The sequence below is a fragment of the Martes martes genome, assembly GCF_963455335.1.
Source record: "Martes martes genome assembly, chromosome: 5".
Taxonomy (NCBI): domain Eukaryota; kingdom Metazoa; phylum Chordata; class Mammalia; order Carnivora; family Mustelidae; genus Martes; species Martes martes.
Genome location: NC_137892.1, coordinates 131,862,777 through 131,880,894, shown reverse-complemented (window position 1 = coordinate 131,880,894; position 18,118 = coordinate 131,862,777). Strand labels below are relative to the sequence as shown.

The 18,118-nt window shown below is 39.9% G+C and overlaps 1 protein-coding gene across 5 annotated transcripts in view; it reads left to right on the top strand.

Annotated features, from left to right (window-relative positions):
- NNT (nicotinamide nucleotide transhydrogenase) overlaps positions 1–18,118 on the top strand; it is a 92,510-nt gene that overhangs the window by 47,544 nt on the left and 26,848 nt on the right. For all 5 annotated transcript variants that reach the window (XM_080803546.1, XM_080803548.1, XM_080803545.1 and 2 more), the window contains exons 11-17: positions 723–884; positions 1,895–2,005; positions 3,465–3,610; positions 4,845–5,040; positions 7,898–8,131; positions 9,275–9,435; positions 11,760–11,939. In XM_080803546.1, the coding sequence (XP_080659672.1) occupies positions 723–884; positions 1,895–2,005; positions 3,465–3,610; positions 4,845–5,040; positions 7,898–8,131; positions 9,275–9,435; positions 11,760–11,939 (1,190 nt within the window). The remainder of the gene's footprint in view (positions 1–722; positions 885–1,894; positions 2,006–3,464; positions 3,611–4,844; positions 5,041–7,897; positions 8,132–9,274; positions 9,436–11,759; positions 11,940–18,118) is intronic.

Sequence of the window (18,118 nt, the reverse complement as noted above, 5' to 3'; positions counted from 1 at the left end):
ATTAAAGATGTATGTTCAGAGCCGACTGTTTGTATTCTGCACATTCTTAATTTAATTTGGGTTTTTTTTTTTTCCTTTTCTTTGTAAAATCCTGTTTGCTGACTTGGTGTTGAGGCTGGAGCTGAGTGCCCCGGCCAGCAGTCCAGTCCAGCTTCAGGAGCAATTGCAAAACTCCTGTCCCGGGGGCGGAGGGGGTGGAGGAGAGGCCATATGTTTTGGGGAGGTGCTGGAGTGAATGAAATCCTTCCTACTCTTTTAAAATCCCTCTTCCTCAGCCAAAGCTGAGTGACATGACACTGGCTTCAAAACACTTATAAAACATGACTTATAAAGGTCATGTCTTGCCCAAGTAGAAAATGCTTGGGTAGATCCCGTGTAGGTCTCTAATTCTGGAACAAAAGCACTTGTATACACATGCGGCATTGTCAATGAAAGTCACAACAGGGAAGAGGACAATGGGGAAATTGTTATTAAGGTGACTCATAAATTTCACTAGGTCTTTACAGCTTATTTTATTTTGGGTGGTGGTGGTCAGGAAGCTGAGTTTTGTTCGTAATACCTTTAGCCTCCCCTGCCCCCCATTGTGAAATGTGTAAAAAAATCTCATTATTGGAAGACTCATTACTGGGTGCAGAATGTAAAAGCATTGACTATTTCACATTTGTGTGTGATTTTAATCTTGAGATAATTGGATGTCAGCTCACACTCTTCTCTTTCTGTAGGTCTCACTGGGATGCTGGGTTTGGGCATTGTGGCGCCCAATTTAGCCTTTTCCCAGATGGTGACCACTTTTGGCTTGGCCGGCATCGTGGGCTACCACACTGTCTGGGGAGTGACCCCTGCTCTCCACTCGCCGCTGATGTCTGTGACTAATGCAATCTCAGGTTTGCTCTTCTCTTGTTTTCCCTCATTTCAGGTTTTCATGGGCTTATTCAACTCTCCAACTGCTTTCAATGAGGTTTCCAAAGTCTTTGTTTACAAATTGTATGGCTTGGCCTCTGAGGTGGGTGGTTTGGGCTCCCAGAGGTGGGGAGGCAGGGCTAGAAGTGAGGGTCCAGCAGAGTGAGCATGTCAGGCCTTTGGGCTGCTCCCATTCCAAGCAGTGGAGAGCCATTGTTCTTTCTTTCGACTATAATTTTCTTTAAAGAAAGGATTCCTCTGATATCACAGAATCGTAAGCGTAGCATCGTTTAAGGGCTCATCTTAGATTCATCTAAACATTCAGCGGTAAGTAGGCCATAGCTGTCGTCAGACTCACTGTGAAGCCTTTGGAACAGGAAGCAGCCGGCCAGCCAGGGAGGCGTCTGCCGAGCCTCAGACTGTGCTGCGAGTCTTTGCAGGGGTCCGTGTCCACGCAGCTGCCCAGGAGCTCATCTCTTTGGCCCCCAGGGATGCTCAGATCTGAGGAGGGAGACCCACCTCAGACAGTCGGGTGTCCGACTGGACGGGTGTGGGGCCTGCCCTGGCGTGGAGGCCTCATGCTGCCAGTGCTCCAGACACCGCTGCCAGGGGGCTCTGCAAGGATTGTGGCTAATTCCAAGGGGCAGTGTACTCTGGAGGGCTCAGAGTCATGGCTTTGTCCTCCTCTGTTTATAGTTCATGCATAGCTCCTTCCGGTTCAGAAGCAGCTTATCTCCCCACGCTCCCTTTTTATCTCTTGTCCAATGACATCATCGGTTTAGATCTTTATCGGGGGGTGCAGAGCTAGAAAGTTAAAGGAAGTCCAAAGTTTTATGCAGAAGGAGAAGAAGCTTTAACTCTTTGCCCACAAGAGTACTCCAGTGATGGTGGCGCGTGAGGACTTTCTCTGTTGTGCCTGTCCGTGTGAGACCCTGTGACATTTCCTTTGTCCTTGTCTCTACAGCCATTCACCATTTTGATTCTTTCTTCCTAGGGTTGACCGCAGTCGGTGGGCTGGCACTGATGGGAGGACATTTGTATCCTTCCACAACTTCTCAGGGCCTTGCCGCTCTTGCTACATTTATTTCCTCAGTCAACATTGCAGGTACGGTGGCAGTGGTACTGAGAGAGTCCAGAGTGCTATTTAAAAAAAAAAAAATTTTTTTTTATATATATATATATTTGCCCAAGCTCTACACCCAGAGTGGGGCTCAAACTCACGGTCCCAAGATCAAGAGTCACATACGCTTTCAACTGAGCCAGCCAGGTGCCACCCCGGCTTGAGTGCTGTTTTTCTTTTTTTCTTTTAAAGATTTTATTTATTTATTTGAGAGAGAGAGAGGGAAGGCATGAGTAGAGGGGAAGGGCAGAAGGGAAGTGGGAGAATTAGGTTCTTGTCTCAGAGTCAAATGAATCTTGCAGACAACAGAGAGTGAATAGAGTGTTAGGAGTTCATTAAGTGAAGACACAGAAAAAGCTCTCGAGAGTGAGAGGGGTCCCGACAGGGTTGCCCTTGAGTGCTATTTTTTTTTTTTTTTAAAGATTTTATTTTTTATTTGACAGAGAGAGAGAGAGAGAGAGAGATCACAAGTAGGCAGAGAGGCAGGCAGAGAGAGAGAGAGGAGGAAGCAGGCTCCCCGCGGAGTGGAGAGCCCGACTCGGGGCTCGATCCCAGGACCCTGGGATCATGACCTGAGCCGAAGGCAGAGGCTTTAACCCACTGAGCCACCCAGGCGCCCCTTGAGTGCTATTTTTAATGGGGACATGAGAAGCCAATATCAATCCATACAGAATAGACATTTGGATTTTCTTTAGACATTTGAATTTCACGAATTTAATTGTGCCTTAAAACATTGTTTCACTCAGACCATGAATGCGCTCTGTGAAGAAAAATTTTTTTGCCCACTTGTAATTTTTAGAAACTGTTTGATAAAAGAACACCCCCTCCCTCAGTGCCCCAAAATAAACAAGCAAAATGATTGTCTTGCTGCAAGTTAACTGGGAAGTTATTGAAGCGGTTTTGAATTAAGTTAACTTGTAGCTATCACCATAACATCTGTAAATGAGTATACTATTAGATAAAATTTTAGCCTTTGCCTTATCCTAGCTTGTGTTTTTGAAAACAAAGCCTAGCACATCACTTGTGTAAACTCATTTGATGCTATGTTGTAGCCGAAAAATTAATTGATGGCTCCAAGAAACCTGGTTCCTGTTGATGTGGCATTTTTTTTTTCTTTTATCACTTATTACAGGTTTAACAAAACAGAATAACTTATTCGAAAAAAATACTAGCCTTTGATCTTTTGCATTCTCAAGCTGTTTGAATGCCTGTTTATTTGTAGTCATGCAGAAATAGTTGGAAGTTTTCTTCCTGGATATAGGGTTTCCTGCCTTCAATGAAACTGGCTTGAGTGATAGAATAAATTTTAATTTTGAGGTTCTAAAATGTTATTAATATATTTATCCCTTGGTGATAAAGATGTCTTTAAAATGGAGAAATTGTACCAGTTTAAAAATCATGTTGCTCAAAATACCTCTTTCTGTTTCATATTTACTTTGATAAGGCGGATTTCTGGTGACCCAGAGAATGCTGGACATGTTCAAGCGTCCCACGGATCCCCCAGAATACAATTACCTGTATCTGCTCCCTGCTGCTACCTTTGTTGGAGGATATCTAGCTGCCCTCTCTAGTGGTTATAACATTGAACAAGTAAGAGGCTGTCTTGAGAATTTTTATTTTTCCACCATGTTTTCTTTCCAACTAGATTCAACATCATCATTACCCAAACTCAGGCTCCACCAAGCAAATACAATAATAACTCTAGAAACATCTTGGTCAACGAGAGCATTTCTGTCCCCTAAGAATCAAGACCCTGGATTCTAGAAACAGATTTGCCTGCTACCTGAATGTGCTAATGTGGGTTTACCTGTTTGTCCCTCAATTTTTCCACTTGTAAAAAGTGTCAAAAGGTTATTTTGTACCTGAATGGATTGTTGTGGGGATACAATGAAATAATCTGTAAGAGAATCTGAAATTTTTCTGTTAAGTACTGTTAGTCTTTTTCCTACTTACTTTCTTCTCCTACAAATTCAGTATATCATCTCTTGTAACCAGGAGATGTTATGTCAATGCATTTAAAAAAGATAGTGTAAAAATGAATGTTACAGAAAAACAGAAATAATCAAGTTGAACTTTGAAAGTTCCATGTCTCAATGTGATTATAATAGAGACTCAACTTTGTCCTGAACTCAGTATTTTTTTTTTTTATCACTTTTTAATGCCTCCTGGGAGATTGCAACTGACAGCAGAAAGAACATGTCTCCCTTGGTTCCTGCTGTTTCCAACATTTCTTACTTGTTGAGTGAACAAAATCTTTTTTGAGAAGAGTTGGAGTGGTATGTCAGAGAGACCCATGTCTGAATCCTGCAATTGCTATTTTCTGATCATGTGACCTTGGAAGAATTATGTAACCTTAAGTTTTGGTTTTCTCTTTTGTAAAATGAGGATAATGATTCTTTCAACTTCCATGAATCTCATGGGACTGACTTGAGTAAAGTGGATGTTATGGTCCCTGGCATTTATAGCATCAGGGGTCGGCTCCTTTACAGTGTTTGGTCAGGTCTAGATCCCATTATAACTCTGTTTAAATTTAGGTACTTTTTAATGCATTCGTACATGCTAACAAATCCAAGCCCCCCCCCCCCCCAGTTTTCATAAATGGTATAATTGCAAGTACAAATTAAGATATTTAATTTGTTAATTTTCCTAATGGATGGGAACATATATTGAAACATTCAAAGAAGTCCTACTGGTCTCTCCATTGTCTGAATTTAAAATTGTTTGTAGGAAATCGTGTTTCCTCAAGAGAAGTTCTCCCTGTGGTAATAGACTGGATGTTTTGATAGTCTTTCTTTCTCTTTTCTCTTCTCTTTCTTTTAAAAAGATCATGTATCTGGGCTCAGGTCTCTGCTGTGTTGGTGCCCTGGCCGGCCTTTCCACCCAGGGAACAGCTCGTCTTGGCAATGCATTGGGCATGATTGGGGTGGCCGGAGGCCTGGCAGCCACCCTTGGAGGCCTGAAACCATCCCCAGAACTGTTAGCTCAGATGTCTGGAGCAATGGCTTTGGGCGGTACCATTGGTAAGCACTTGTGGAATTCTGCCTTTATGGGAACACATGCCCATTTTTTAGCTCACTCTTTTGACATAGTTGATCTACCTTCTCAATGTTAAGTCGTTTAAAATGTTTATATATATATATTTTAAAGGTTTTATTTATTTATTTGACAGAGAGAGATCACAAGTAGGCAGAGAGGCAGGCAGAGAGAGAGGGGAAAGCAGGCTCCCTGCTGAGCAGAGAGCCCGATGTGGGGCTTGATCCCGGGACCCTGAGATCATGACCTGAGCCAAAAGCAGAGGCCCTAAAATGTTTCTATTTTAATGAGAATTATACCAACTATGATTGTTCACCAAAATAAATACATCATACACAAATTATATTATTCATAACTTTTTTAAAAAAATTTTTATTTTAATAAACATATAATGTATTTTTATCCCCAGGGGTACAGGTCTGTGAATTGCCAGGTTTACACATTTCACAGCATATTCATAACTTTCTAATTAACTTGTTAGATTTTTTTTTCTATGCTCTTGAGATTACCCATATTACATCTGTTTTTAGAAACGTTGTGTGAAGGTGGGCTTTTGTCCATCTCTTCCCAACTCCACCTTTAGTGACATACATGGGTAGCTTGAAATTGACCGTGGTGGTTACATTTATACCACGGAAATCGACAAATGTTACAAATCTGGGTTTCATTTATTGTTTTGTTGATTGTTCAGACCTAAGAAAGAGGTGGAGTAAATATTAATAGTGCAGCTTAAACATAAAAGTGTGCTGCGACTGTAGCCATTACTTTGTAAATACCACCAAAAACTGAGCAAATATTCTTCCAATATTTGAAAACTATTATCAGAGTCAAGGTGTTGCTCACATTGTTGACAGTGAGTGAGGTTCTCACATATATCTCGTTTCACTTTTCTCTTACTTGTTAGTGCAAACAAAAATGTCAGCCAACACTCCCGTGGGAACTACACTCATTTCATCAGTTGCAAACACTAGATTGGTAACAGATTGAAGAGTTTGGCAAAAGTCAACAAAAACACCCCGTGAAAGTCAATTGGCAATATGGAGTTTACCATAAAGAGTATCGTATATTTTATTATTTGAAAATTATGTGCTACTTTATATCATTAAAAACTCAGGTACACATTTATATAACCACATGTTTTTATCCAGAGAAGCTTGTGGTTGCATATTTACCAGTGTAACAGTAGCTTTAGGCCTCTTTTCATACTTCCCCCCAAGCTTTGTGTCCTTTCCTCGTGGTCCCTGGACCTCTCCTCCTGGAGAGGAACAAGGACAATGTGCTGTAAGCTCATGGCAGGAGGACCTCTAGACAAGGTCTTAGCAGATATTCTGAGGCGCACCCCTTCTCTGTCACCTGCCTGGAGCCATGTAGCTCTTTCACAGTCTCCTCATTTGGGTATTAACTACCCGGGTATTTGCATTTCTTTACCTTTGGACATGGCTCCCACTCACCCACCTGAAAGCCCAGGCTTTCCTATCCCAGCTGTTTCTCCTGTGTTCAGGAGCAAGGGCTTGGCTTATGGAGAAGAGCACTTGGGGTTATTCATGCTGTGGGGAGAATGTGAGGGTTTGGTTGGAGCCTCAGGTAATCTGAAGAAGTGTTGGGGAGTGTTTGCAGGTTGTGATGGAAAAGGCATGTGTTAATGTTGTATGTGTGGGTTTTTGGAGTTGGACCTTGGTTAGGTGTGTTGAGAACACCTGCTATTTTGAAAGGGTACGTAATCAGTGTCCTTACCTTCTGTACAGTCCCTGTAAGAGAATATTTAGCCCAGACTAGGAAGCAGATAAATACTTATTAGGGGCAAGGATGGAAAACCTTAAATGTGGCCTTTTTTTAAAAAAAAATTGAGGTATAATTGGGGCACCTGGGTGGCTCTGTTGTTTAAGCATCCGACTCTTTGATTTCAGAATAGATCATGATCTCAGGGTGGTGAGATCGAGTCCTGTACTGGGCTCCGTGCTCAGCGTGGAGCCTGCTTGGGATTCTCACTCTCCCTCTACCCCTTCCCATATGCATGTGTTCTCTCCAAAAATAAAATAAAAAATATAAAATTGAGGTGTAAAGTTGACATAATATATTAGTTTCAGATGTCCAAAATAATAATTCTGTATTTGTATATATTGCAAAATGATCACAATAAGTCTAGTAAGCATCTGTCACCATACATAGTTGCAGAATTTTCTTTCTTATGATGAGAACTTTTAAGATCTACTCTCTTAGCAACTTTCAAATATGTGAAACAGTATTATTAATTATCGTCAACATGCTTGACATGCTATCGACAAGATATGACTTGTTTTATAACTGGAAGCTTCACCTGTTTTACCCATCTCCCATCCCCTGTCTCTGGCAGCCACCAATCTGTCCTCTGTATCTATGAGCTTGGTTGGTTGTTGTTGTTTGTTGTTTTTTTTTAAGATTGTATTTATTTATCTGAGAGGGGGAGAGAGAGAGAGAGAGAGAGAGTAAGCAGGGGAGGAGCAGAGGGAGAGGGACAAGCAGTCTCCCCACTGAGAGCAGAGTCTGATTCAGGGCTCAGTCCCATGACCCCGAGATCATGACACGAGCTGAAACCAAGAGTCGGATGCCTGACTGAGCCACCCAGGTACCCTGGTTTGGTTTTTTTTATTTTTAGATTTCCTAAGTGAGATCATATGATATTTGTATTTTTCTGTTTGGCTTATTTCACCTAGCATAATACCCTCAAGCTTCATCAATATTATTGCGAATGGTAAGATTTCTGTCTTTTTATGGCTGAATAATATTCAGGTGTTGGCTTTATTGTCGTTGTTTCTCAGAGGTCTGTTGAGTTTTAATTTCTCTTTGACCTGCATTTCCCAACAGGACTGACAATTGCCAAGCGCATCCAGATTTCTGATTTACCTCAATTAGTTGCTGCTTTCCACAGCTTAGTAGGTTTGGCAGCTGTGCTCACTTGCATAGCCGAGTACATTGTCGAATATCCACATTTTGCCATGGACGCAGCAGCAAATCTCACCAAGATCGTGGCCTACCTCGGTACTTACATCGGCGGTGTCACGTTTAGTGGCTCTCTTGTTGCCTATGGAAAATTGCAGGGTAAGTGATTCCACGTAACAGAGGAACAGCTGTTGTTCAGGGGACTCAAGGGTCCGTTTCGGTTTCAGAAAATGGCTTCATGGTAGAACTGTTAGGTGAAGAATTTGTATAGCACTCGGAAATACATAAATATATAAACATATATAAATTATGAATACGTAAAAGATTGCTTTCCTGAATTCATCCTTACAGATCTCCTAAACATGGAACCTGTTCTTCTGCAGACAGCCAGTGGAGGAAATGAGTGCACAGAAATTTGTGTAGAGGGACCAGTTGACAATTGATAATACGTGTGAACAAAACTCCGTCTTCCTAAATCCTTAGTTAGAGATGCCTGTTCACAGAAATGAACTTGATACATTTTCCAGAGTAGAGGGAAGCTTGTTGAATAGGTTTGTGTGATCACCGTACATACAGTACTTATTTTGAACACAGACACATTTTTTTGACTCTGGCTTTCCATCTTCTGCTACTGCCGAGGTCAGCCATGAGATTAGAAGTGGGGGGGAAAAACCCTCCAAATCTCACAGAGGCTGTTTTCAGTGTTTTCGTGAATAAGTGAGTCTATAGAGAAACTAGTTTGTGATATAAAGATCTGGTCTTTGCCTCTGAGTAATCAAGCCATTGAAATTAAATAGAGAACTTCCATGAAACTTAAAAGTCACAAAAGCACTTCAAGCCTCCAATGCCCTTGTCTCCTGCTTTTGTTTTCAAAAACAACTAGCAAACCAGGGCTCTGCTCCCTTGGGCTCAGTTGATAGAATCAGAAATGTGAATGTGCTAGGACTCTGTTTTGAAGTTTTAAATAAATGAAACCACACTTAACAACTTCTGTGTTGGTCATACGGGAAAAATGTAATTTTTTAAGATGCTAGGACAAAGAGTAAAGAAATTGTTGTATGATCAAAGTAAAGAACAGTTAAGTTGAGCCATACTTTTCCTACTTCTGTTAACATTTGTTACGTGTAAGAGCCCTAATTTGCTTTTATGTTTCAGGACCGTTTTTTTTCCTCCCTGATATTTAATTTTGATACTTTAGGATTAAATGGCGTGCACTTAAGAGTGTGTATGTGTGTGTGTGTGGGGGGTGGTTGGTGTTCCACAACATGTGCTGGCTTCTGACGGACTTGCACTTGGTCCTAGGTATCCTGAAATCCGCCCCACTCCTTCTTCCCGGAAGGCACTTACTTAATGCAGGCCTGCTGACGGCTAGTGTGGGTGGGATAATCCCATTCATGATGGACCCTAGCTTTACCACCGGCATTACCTGTCTGGGCTCTGTGTCGGCTCTCTCTGCTGTCATGGTAAGAAGTTGGGGTGGACAGCACGCCCTCAGTGAGGAGCTGAGTGCGGTCTAACCATGTCTCTAGCTCTTCAAGACCCTCGATGCAATAAACATGTCTCAGAATGATGGTACACGTTCTTCTTTTTAGAATCTGGCTAATCCAGGAAAGTGTAAGAAGGAAGCCACTCTTTCTCTCCACTGAATGGTTCCTTTCAAAGTTGTCGGGTGACATCTTTAGTGCTCTGGGGTGGATCACTGGATCGATGGGAATTTTAAAAAGCCGAGTGTTTCAATTCTTTTCATTAGGTGCCTACTTACTGTGACAAGGCCCAAAAAACAGTGCTTTGGGTTGTATGCAAAAAGCATCAGATACTCCTTGAGCATTAGTTACGCTCTCATTTACTGGAAGCTGTGGTACCAAGTTAAAGAATTATATAAAATGAGATGCATTAATAAACCTGTGTGTTCAGTGGGGGAGGTCAGGGAAGCCTTAATGATCGGTATGGTCCTCCTCTCACCCTCTCAATTTTGCATTTGTATATTGATACACACAGTGTTCTGTAGTTGTCTGTGTGCCCCAGTAAAACATTTTATTATATCAGTGTATAGGGCTTTTTGCAAACATGAAGATTCCTTCATGTTTGTCTCGCCTGGAGTCCACATTGTAGACAGGGTACGTGTTTTAGGTTTTTATTTTTTATTTTTTCAAAGGTCTCATTTATTTATTTGACAGAGAGACGGGAAGAGGGAGAGAGAACATAGGCAGGGGGAGCAGGATCCAGAGAAGCAGGCTCCCCGCTGAGCAAGGAGACTGGTACAGGGCTCGATCTCAGGACTCTGGGATCACACCCTGAGCCGGAGGCAGATGCTTAACCAACTGAGCCATGCAGGTGCCCCATGTTTTAGGTTTTTAAAATAATTTGTATTGCTTAGCACAAAATTATACATATAGTAATTGCTTATCAAACACATACTGGCTGCTTGGCTCAAGATTTACAGTGTTAAAAATGATACTTATTTTTATGTAATGCTACGAGGCCTGATTTTGGCAGAGAAACTTTAGAAATCTGAAAAGTAGGGGTTCCTGAGTGGATCAGTCAGTTAAGTGTCTGATCTTGATCTCAGCTCAGGTCTTAATCTCACAGTTGTGAGTTTAAGCTCCATGCTGGGCTCTGCACCAGGCATGCAGCCTACTTAAAAAAAAAAAAAAAAGAAAGAAAGAAGTCTGAAAATTAACTTAAAATTCTTTCTGTTGACTGCTGACAGTCCATTTTCTTCCGGTGTATGTAGCACTGGTTTTTGTTTTATTTGCAACAAAATAAAAATGGTTTTGGTATTTTTTTAATCCAGTAAAGCATAATGTTTCAAAATAAAACCAACAGCATAGAAAAGCAAAACTTTAAGAATTACTGTTTTTGAGAAGAGATGAATTTGATATTTAAGAGGTACTTTGTGCTTGTATGAGAATGAGTAAGATAAAATGTTTTGTGGACTATTTTAATGGCTTTTGACTTCATTAAGTGGTACGTGAATGCATTCACATCCGAAACTCAAAATACATAGGTATGTGGACTAAAAAGCAAAAATCTTTCTCCTCATCATTCTTTTCCCTTTCCAGGGTTTGGTGATTTGGGGTTGTATTAGAGAGACTTTGGATTCTGTTATATTCCTCCAAAGAGTATTGACCATTATTTTTTGTCTGTTTTTGTAGGCAGCTAACTTGGCTGCATTCATATTTCAGATCTGGCTCCCTTATGGTGGGGGCAGCTGAAACCTGATATTACTTTATCCTTCACAGGTTTGTTTGAAGTCCATAGAGTTTTGGGCAGAGTTCATACATAAAATTTGGGGCTCCCTCTCTTTTGCCTGCCCCTCCACAACTTCCCTTCTCTTTCCAGTTGCCATAGTCACCCTAAGACCTATCCTTGGATCTTCAAACTATCAAGACTGTGGGCATATATTTTGGATTTAGCTATTTCTTTTGGCACCACTGGGCCTGCCCTTACGTTAACACTGTAAGAACTGGGAAATTCACTGAGTGCTGTTACTTTTTCTCAAGTGCAGACCCCTGTCTAGTTTCTGCCTGCTTTTTGTCACTGCCTGTTAGGGATTTAGGGCTATTTCCGGGGGTGGGAGATGGAGAGGAAGGTGGTTCAGTGCTTACCTGTGTTATATCTGTGGGAGAAGGGATCAGATGGGAGGCACTTGGTCATTCCCAGCCGTGGAACGTCAAGGTAAATACATTAATTGGAAAACCAGAATGATCAAAAACCAAGATGTCCAATGTCAGAGGTTTTATTTTTATTTTATTAATTTTGATTTCCACTTTGGATTTCATCCTAGGGCGTGACGTTGACAGCGGCTATCGGGGGTGCGGACATGCCCGTGGTCATCACTGTGCTGAACAGCTACTCAGGCTGGGCCCTGTGTGCAGAGGGCTTCCTGCTGAACAACAACCTGCTGACCATCGTGGGGGCGCTCATCGGCTCCTCGGGGGCCATCCTGTCCTACATCATGTGTGTGGTAAGAAACTGGTGTTTGAACAGAAAGGGAATGGTGTTCTGAAAATAAGGATCTGTTGGTGATTTTACTTGCAGTCAAAAACGACTCTGTCAGTTCTTATTTTTCTTCAGTAGAAATGTCCAAGTGTTTCATTTGAATGAATTTGTAAGACTGCTTTTAAGGTCCCCAAGTGTAGATAATTAGGAAAATTAAATATCAACCTAAAAAATCTGACTCCATCTGGAGATAAGCACTTAAGATTTTGGTCTATTTCTTTCTATTCTGCTTCTTTTCTGTATTACGTGTCCCTGTATTTACTAGTCTGATCGTATTGTATACTGTTTTAGATTTTATTCTTTTTCTTTCTTTTTTTTATTATGTTTAGTTAGCCAACATATAGTACATCATAAGTTTTTGATGCTGTGTTCAACGATTCATTAGTTGCATATAACACCCAGTGCTCACCACATGTGCCCTCCTTAATACCCATCACCCAGCTACCCTCTCCCCACACCCCTTTTCCATTTTATTCTTTTCATCTTACTATACGTTTGTCATTTTCTTATTTAAAATGCTTTTTATTTTTATTTATTTTTTTAGTAATTTTTTAAAAAGATTTTATTTATTTCTTTGCCAGAGAGAGATCACAAGTAGGCAGAGAGGCAGGCAGGGAGAGGAGGAAGCAGGCTCCCTGCTGAGCAGAAAGCCCGATGTGGGACTCGATCTCAGATCCCTGAGATCATGACCTGAGCTGAAGGCAGAGGCTTTAACCCACTGAGCCACCCAGGCGCCCTAAAATGCTTTTTAAATACCATTTTAAGGCACTTCATACAAATCCATCATTTGGATATATACAATTTATTTAATATTTCCCTAATGCTCTACCTTTTATGTTTGAGTTTTTAATTTTTCTCTGTCCATAAATACATGTTTGGCACTTCTGGTTTTTGTCTTCGGATTGATTCCTCGAAGTGAAAGAGGTTTGCTCATTTTTCTCGGCTCTTTCTGCTTATTACCGTGGTTTTTTGGGAGAGCTTGCTCCAGTCTACACTCCCACGTGTCATCTGTGAAGGTGCCTGTCTTAAAGTTCTGTGGTCAGCATGATTTTTTTTAAAAAAGAGAAGAAAAAAAAAATCAAGAAAATAAATACTTCCTGGCTTCCTTTTTGTTTCTAGTTCTCTTCTGGATGGCAAGAAGATAACCTGCAAATAATTAAAGGTTTGACTAGGGAACTTTTTCAAATGGTAGATAACTGTTTTCTAAATGATAGTTCTGAATGACTGCAGAAGGGCAAGCATGCAACAGAGTGACGTCAGATCATGACTGTGCTGGCTTGTCGTTCAAGCAGAGAAAGGATACTTCTTCCACCTCCGTTCTTCTATTACAATACTTAAAAAGCCCCTTATTTTATTTTATATTTATTTTTTATTTTTTTAAAAAAGATTTTATTTATTCATTTGAGAGGGAGAGAAAGGGAGCACAAACAGGGGGAGGGGGTGGGGAGAGAGGGAGAAGCAGACTCCCCACTGAGCAGGGAGCCTGACCCGGGGCTTGATCCCAGGACCCCGGGATCACGACCTGAGCTGAAGGTAGCCGCTTAACCGACTAAGCCACCCAGGTACCTGGAAAAAGCCCCTTATTTTATAATTCAGAATTCCTCACATATATTAATTGAAAATCTCTTTGTAAATTGAATACTGGAGTTATCTTTTTATAATAAAAAATCAGTTTTCATTGGCCATTTTGTAGAACAAATGATTTGATAGCCCCAAGGAAGAGGTTTTAACAAGATTTAATAATAATTTAATAAATCTCTCAAGTTGTTCAGGAAATTTGGATCTCCTATTTGTATCTCCTATTTGAAATTTGTATCTCCTATTTGAAAAGTTTCAGGCTTTGAGGTTCTAAAAAAACAAATGTTATAAAGAAGGAAAAATTTATTCAGTTGTTTTAGACATAGTTTTCTCTAAAAATGAACTTTTAAAAGGTTTTTGTTTTAATTCCGGATAGCTAACATACAGTGTTATATTAGGTTTGGGTGTATAATATAGTGATTCAACAATTCTATACATTACTCAGTGCTCATCATGATAGGTGTCCTCCTTAATCCCCATCACCTACTTCACCCACCCCCCCAACCCACTTCCACTTCCACTCTGGTAACCATCAGTTCTCTATAGTCTGTTTCTTGGTTTGTGTCTTTTTTTTTTTTCCCCTTTGTTCGTTTGTTTTGTTACTTAAACTCCACGAGTGAATGGAATCATATGGTATTTGTCTTTTTCTGACTGACTTATTTCACTTAGCATTTAAAAACGAAATCGGAAGGGGAGACAAACCGTGAGAGACTATGGACTCTCAGAAACAAACTGAGGGTTTTGGAGGGGAGAAGGGTGGGGGTTGGGTGAGCCTGGTGGTGGGTATTAAGGAGGGCACATATTGCATGGAGCACTGGGTGTGGTGCATTAATGATAAATTTTGGAACACTTTAAAATAAAATAAAATAAAATAAAATTTAAAAACACGAACTTTTAACACTTCGTTTGACTTTGCTTCATTTGGTGAATTAGAATGACCAGCAGGGGGCAGCAGATTTTCATTATTACTTTAACTTGTGGTTGGTCAAAACTCTGGTTTTAAAATTAAATGGGAGGATTTGAATTTTAACAAAGCCAGTGGCATACTGATATGGGGAGAGGTGAGGACCTGTGTCTAGTTCTTGGAGTATCATCACAGGCGCCTTCTTGCCTTTAGTGTTTTTTTTCCTAAATGGTTTTACTTAGGTATTTGTAGTGTTTCCCAAATTTGTCTTTTTTATTTCCTCCCCCCTTCTTCTTCCACCTAGTTTCTTTTATTATTGTCAGTTATAGTAACGACAGACACTTAACAGTAGCAGTTCTATGACGGTAACTAGAATAAGGTAGTCAGAGGCACTTGCTGAAAAGACTTTCTCCTGCGGGTATTTCTGTAACTATACCCTCTTTCTCTTATTCTTTCCTTTCATATTTCTTGATCTGCTATCTATATTTCTTTTTTTTTTTTTTCTTTTCTTTCTATTTCCACCACCTCAGGCATGCCATTTACTGGCCACATATCATAGCTATTTTTTATTCCTGTACTCTATAATAAAGTGTTCTTGTAGCTCTCTGTGACAATATGTGTCACCCTGATCAGAATAGCAACTTGTATTAATTTGGATTCAAAGACAATTGAAGCTTTAATTTTTTAAAAAATACTATTCAGTTACAAAAGTAAAAGATGTTTAATGTGGGAAATGTGGAAGAGAGTAGAAGAGGATAAATAAATCATTTGTAACGCCATTTAATATTCTATTTCCAAATTTAATATTCTAATTCCAGTCTTTGTTCATAAGCCTATATTCAAATATATTCTACGTTTTGTTTAATTATATCACTAATAATTAGTGTTTTTTTCCTCTTCAGTGTACCTCCTTGTGCGTTTTGATTATTTCCTTGGGAATGGAGTAAGGGCTTTTTGTTGGCTGTTGATATTAATGAACTGATTTCCAGAAAGGACTCTCCAGCCTGAGCTCTCACCAGCGATGTGTGGGGTGTTTGTTTTCCTGCATGCTCGCCCTTCCTCCATCTTATTACAAAACAAACAAGGCCAACAGCAAAAACCAGCCTGCTGTATTTTTCAATTTTGAAGATAGAAATTTTCGTTCCTGGGGCGCCTGGGTGGCTCAATGGGTTAAGGCCTCTGCCTTCGGCTCAGGTCATGATCTCAGGGGGCTCTCTGCTCAGCAGGGAGCCTACTCCCCCCCCTCCCCCCCGCCTGCCTGTCTGCCTACTTGTGATCTCTCTCTCTCTGTCAAATAAATAAAGTCATTAAAAAGAAAAAAAAAATTTCATTCCTTCTAAATTGCCCTGATTTCGACTTTTCACATTAATCTTCCTTGATTCTTGGCTTGTGCTTCTTTATTATAAGAAATTGTTTCTTCATGGCTTTAGCAGCTCAGAGTGGTTTATGATAATAATGAAAATGAAATAGCTGCATGTAATTGGGCATAGTAGCAGGCAATAATATACTGTAGGCATTAACGCTGGGTGCTTTACAAATATTAGCTCATTTAGTCCCCATGCTAATTCTGGAGGTAGAGAATACTATTCTCATTTTGCAAGGAAGGTATTTTAAGATGCCATTGATGATTTGCCTTTGTGTTTATGGAGGCTGACCATGAACCTGGCACAGTCATATGAGTAAATAATTATTAAATGAACATTAAATGAATGTTTTATTTGTTTGCTCATTTCATATTTTGGAATCTTCTCTGGATAGGCTGTGGTAACAGATGTACTGCCGTATATCAGGATCTGTTGATAATACTAGTATGCTTAGTTTCGTTATTTTATTATCTACTGAAGAAACGTGCAAGTCCAAACCAGAACAGAGTAGTTTTATTATGGGAGAGGGAATGGAATGCTCTCCGAGTGGCTAATCAGTAATCCCTAAAATTGAATTTTTGTTCTGACAAAGAATTCTTTTGGGTGTCTACTAAGCCACACACTGTGGTTCTACAATATCCAGTATTAAACTGAAAAATGTCTCGAGTGTCCGGACAACCAACTCAAATGAATGATTTGTTTTATGTCCAGGTGTCATATAGACATTAACCTCTTCATGATTCTATAGTCCCTTTACTTGAGATAGTGTCCAAAGTGCCTGGGAAATAGAGGGCTTACAACAATGGGACAGAATTTTCAAACCAAATTTTCTGATTTTTGCACTTTGTTACTTGTTTCCAAATGAAAATAGAACAGAAGGAAAGTGGGTCAAAGCCAAACCAATAATATCTTTTTTTTTTTTGCTTTGCAGTCAGTTATTCAGCACCCACAAAACACTGAAATGAGAGATGATAGTAAATAGTATATGGTATTATTTCTTTGGTTTTGTCTATTTTATGACCTTTCCTTTGTTTTCAGATTGTTTTCTTAGAGTTTGCTTGGAATTACGTGAATTAGGGGTCTCTTTAATGTAGCATACAATTTTCATTATAGGGCTTAATGACTTAAAAGGAACAGTCTTGGACAGTGTTGCGAATACTTTGTCTTGGAAGCTGGGAACTTCTCAATCTGTGGATCAGTGCTCACAGGATAGTTTCATTAATCACTTAAGCAAGCAGGAAAAAAAAAAAAGGAACAGAACAAAGTCCTAAACCCTAAACATTTGTTGAAAATACGATGTTGCAATGGTAAATTCAGAGATGAAAAATAATCCAGTTTTTAAGAGACCACATGGAATCAGCTTAATGATGATATAATTGTGGATATGTGTTCAACAAGTTGACTTTGATTGTTAAACTACTGTGTGGTTCCTTTTTTTTCTCCCGGAGATGCCATTAGAATAGTGGGTAATTAAATGTCCTCAGAAATTCTTTTTTTCTCCTCCATTCAGTTTTATAGGGAAGGAAGAATGGTTCCATTTATTTATTTATTTATTTATAAGCTTTTATTTCTATCCTAGTTGGTTAACACAGTGCAATATTAGTTTCAGGAGTAGAATTCAGTGATTCATCTCTTACATATAACACCCAGTACTCATCATAACAAGTGCCCTCCTTAATGCCCATCACCCATCTACTCTCCTGCCCACCTCCCTCCATCAACCCTGTTGGTTCTCTCTCATTAAGAGTCTTTTAGGGCTTGTTTCCCTCTCTCCTTTTTTTTTTCTGTTCTTCCTTCCCTTGTGTTCATCTGTTTTTCTTAAATTCCACATGAGTAAAATTGTATGGTATGTCTTTCTCTGACTTATTTTGCTTAGTATTAGCGGTCTAGATCCATTCACGTTGTTGCAAACAGTAAGATTTTGTTCTTCCCAATGGCTGAGTAATACGCCATTGTATGTACATACCACAACTTCTTAATCCATTCATCAGTCGGTGGGCATTTGGGCTCTCTCCTTAGTTTGGCTATTGTAGACATCGTTGCTGTAAACACTGGAGGTTGTATATGTCCCTTTGATCTTTATTTTTTTGTATAGAATGGTTCCTTTTAAGCCAAGTTAGAATAAGGTAGTCCTGTTCGTGTACATCTGTCCCTCTACATCATGTCCCTCTGTCATTTGTCCCTCTGCAGGACAGTGGGATGGTGATGAAGCCACTTTGTGGGTTTGACTTTTCTAAAAGAAGATATCTATGACAGAAATATGTCAATATCTGAAATAGTCCTTTGAACCAGTTTTTT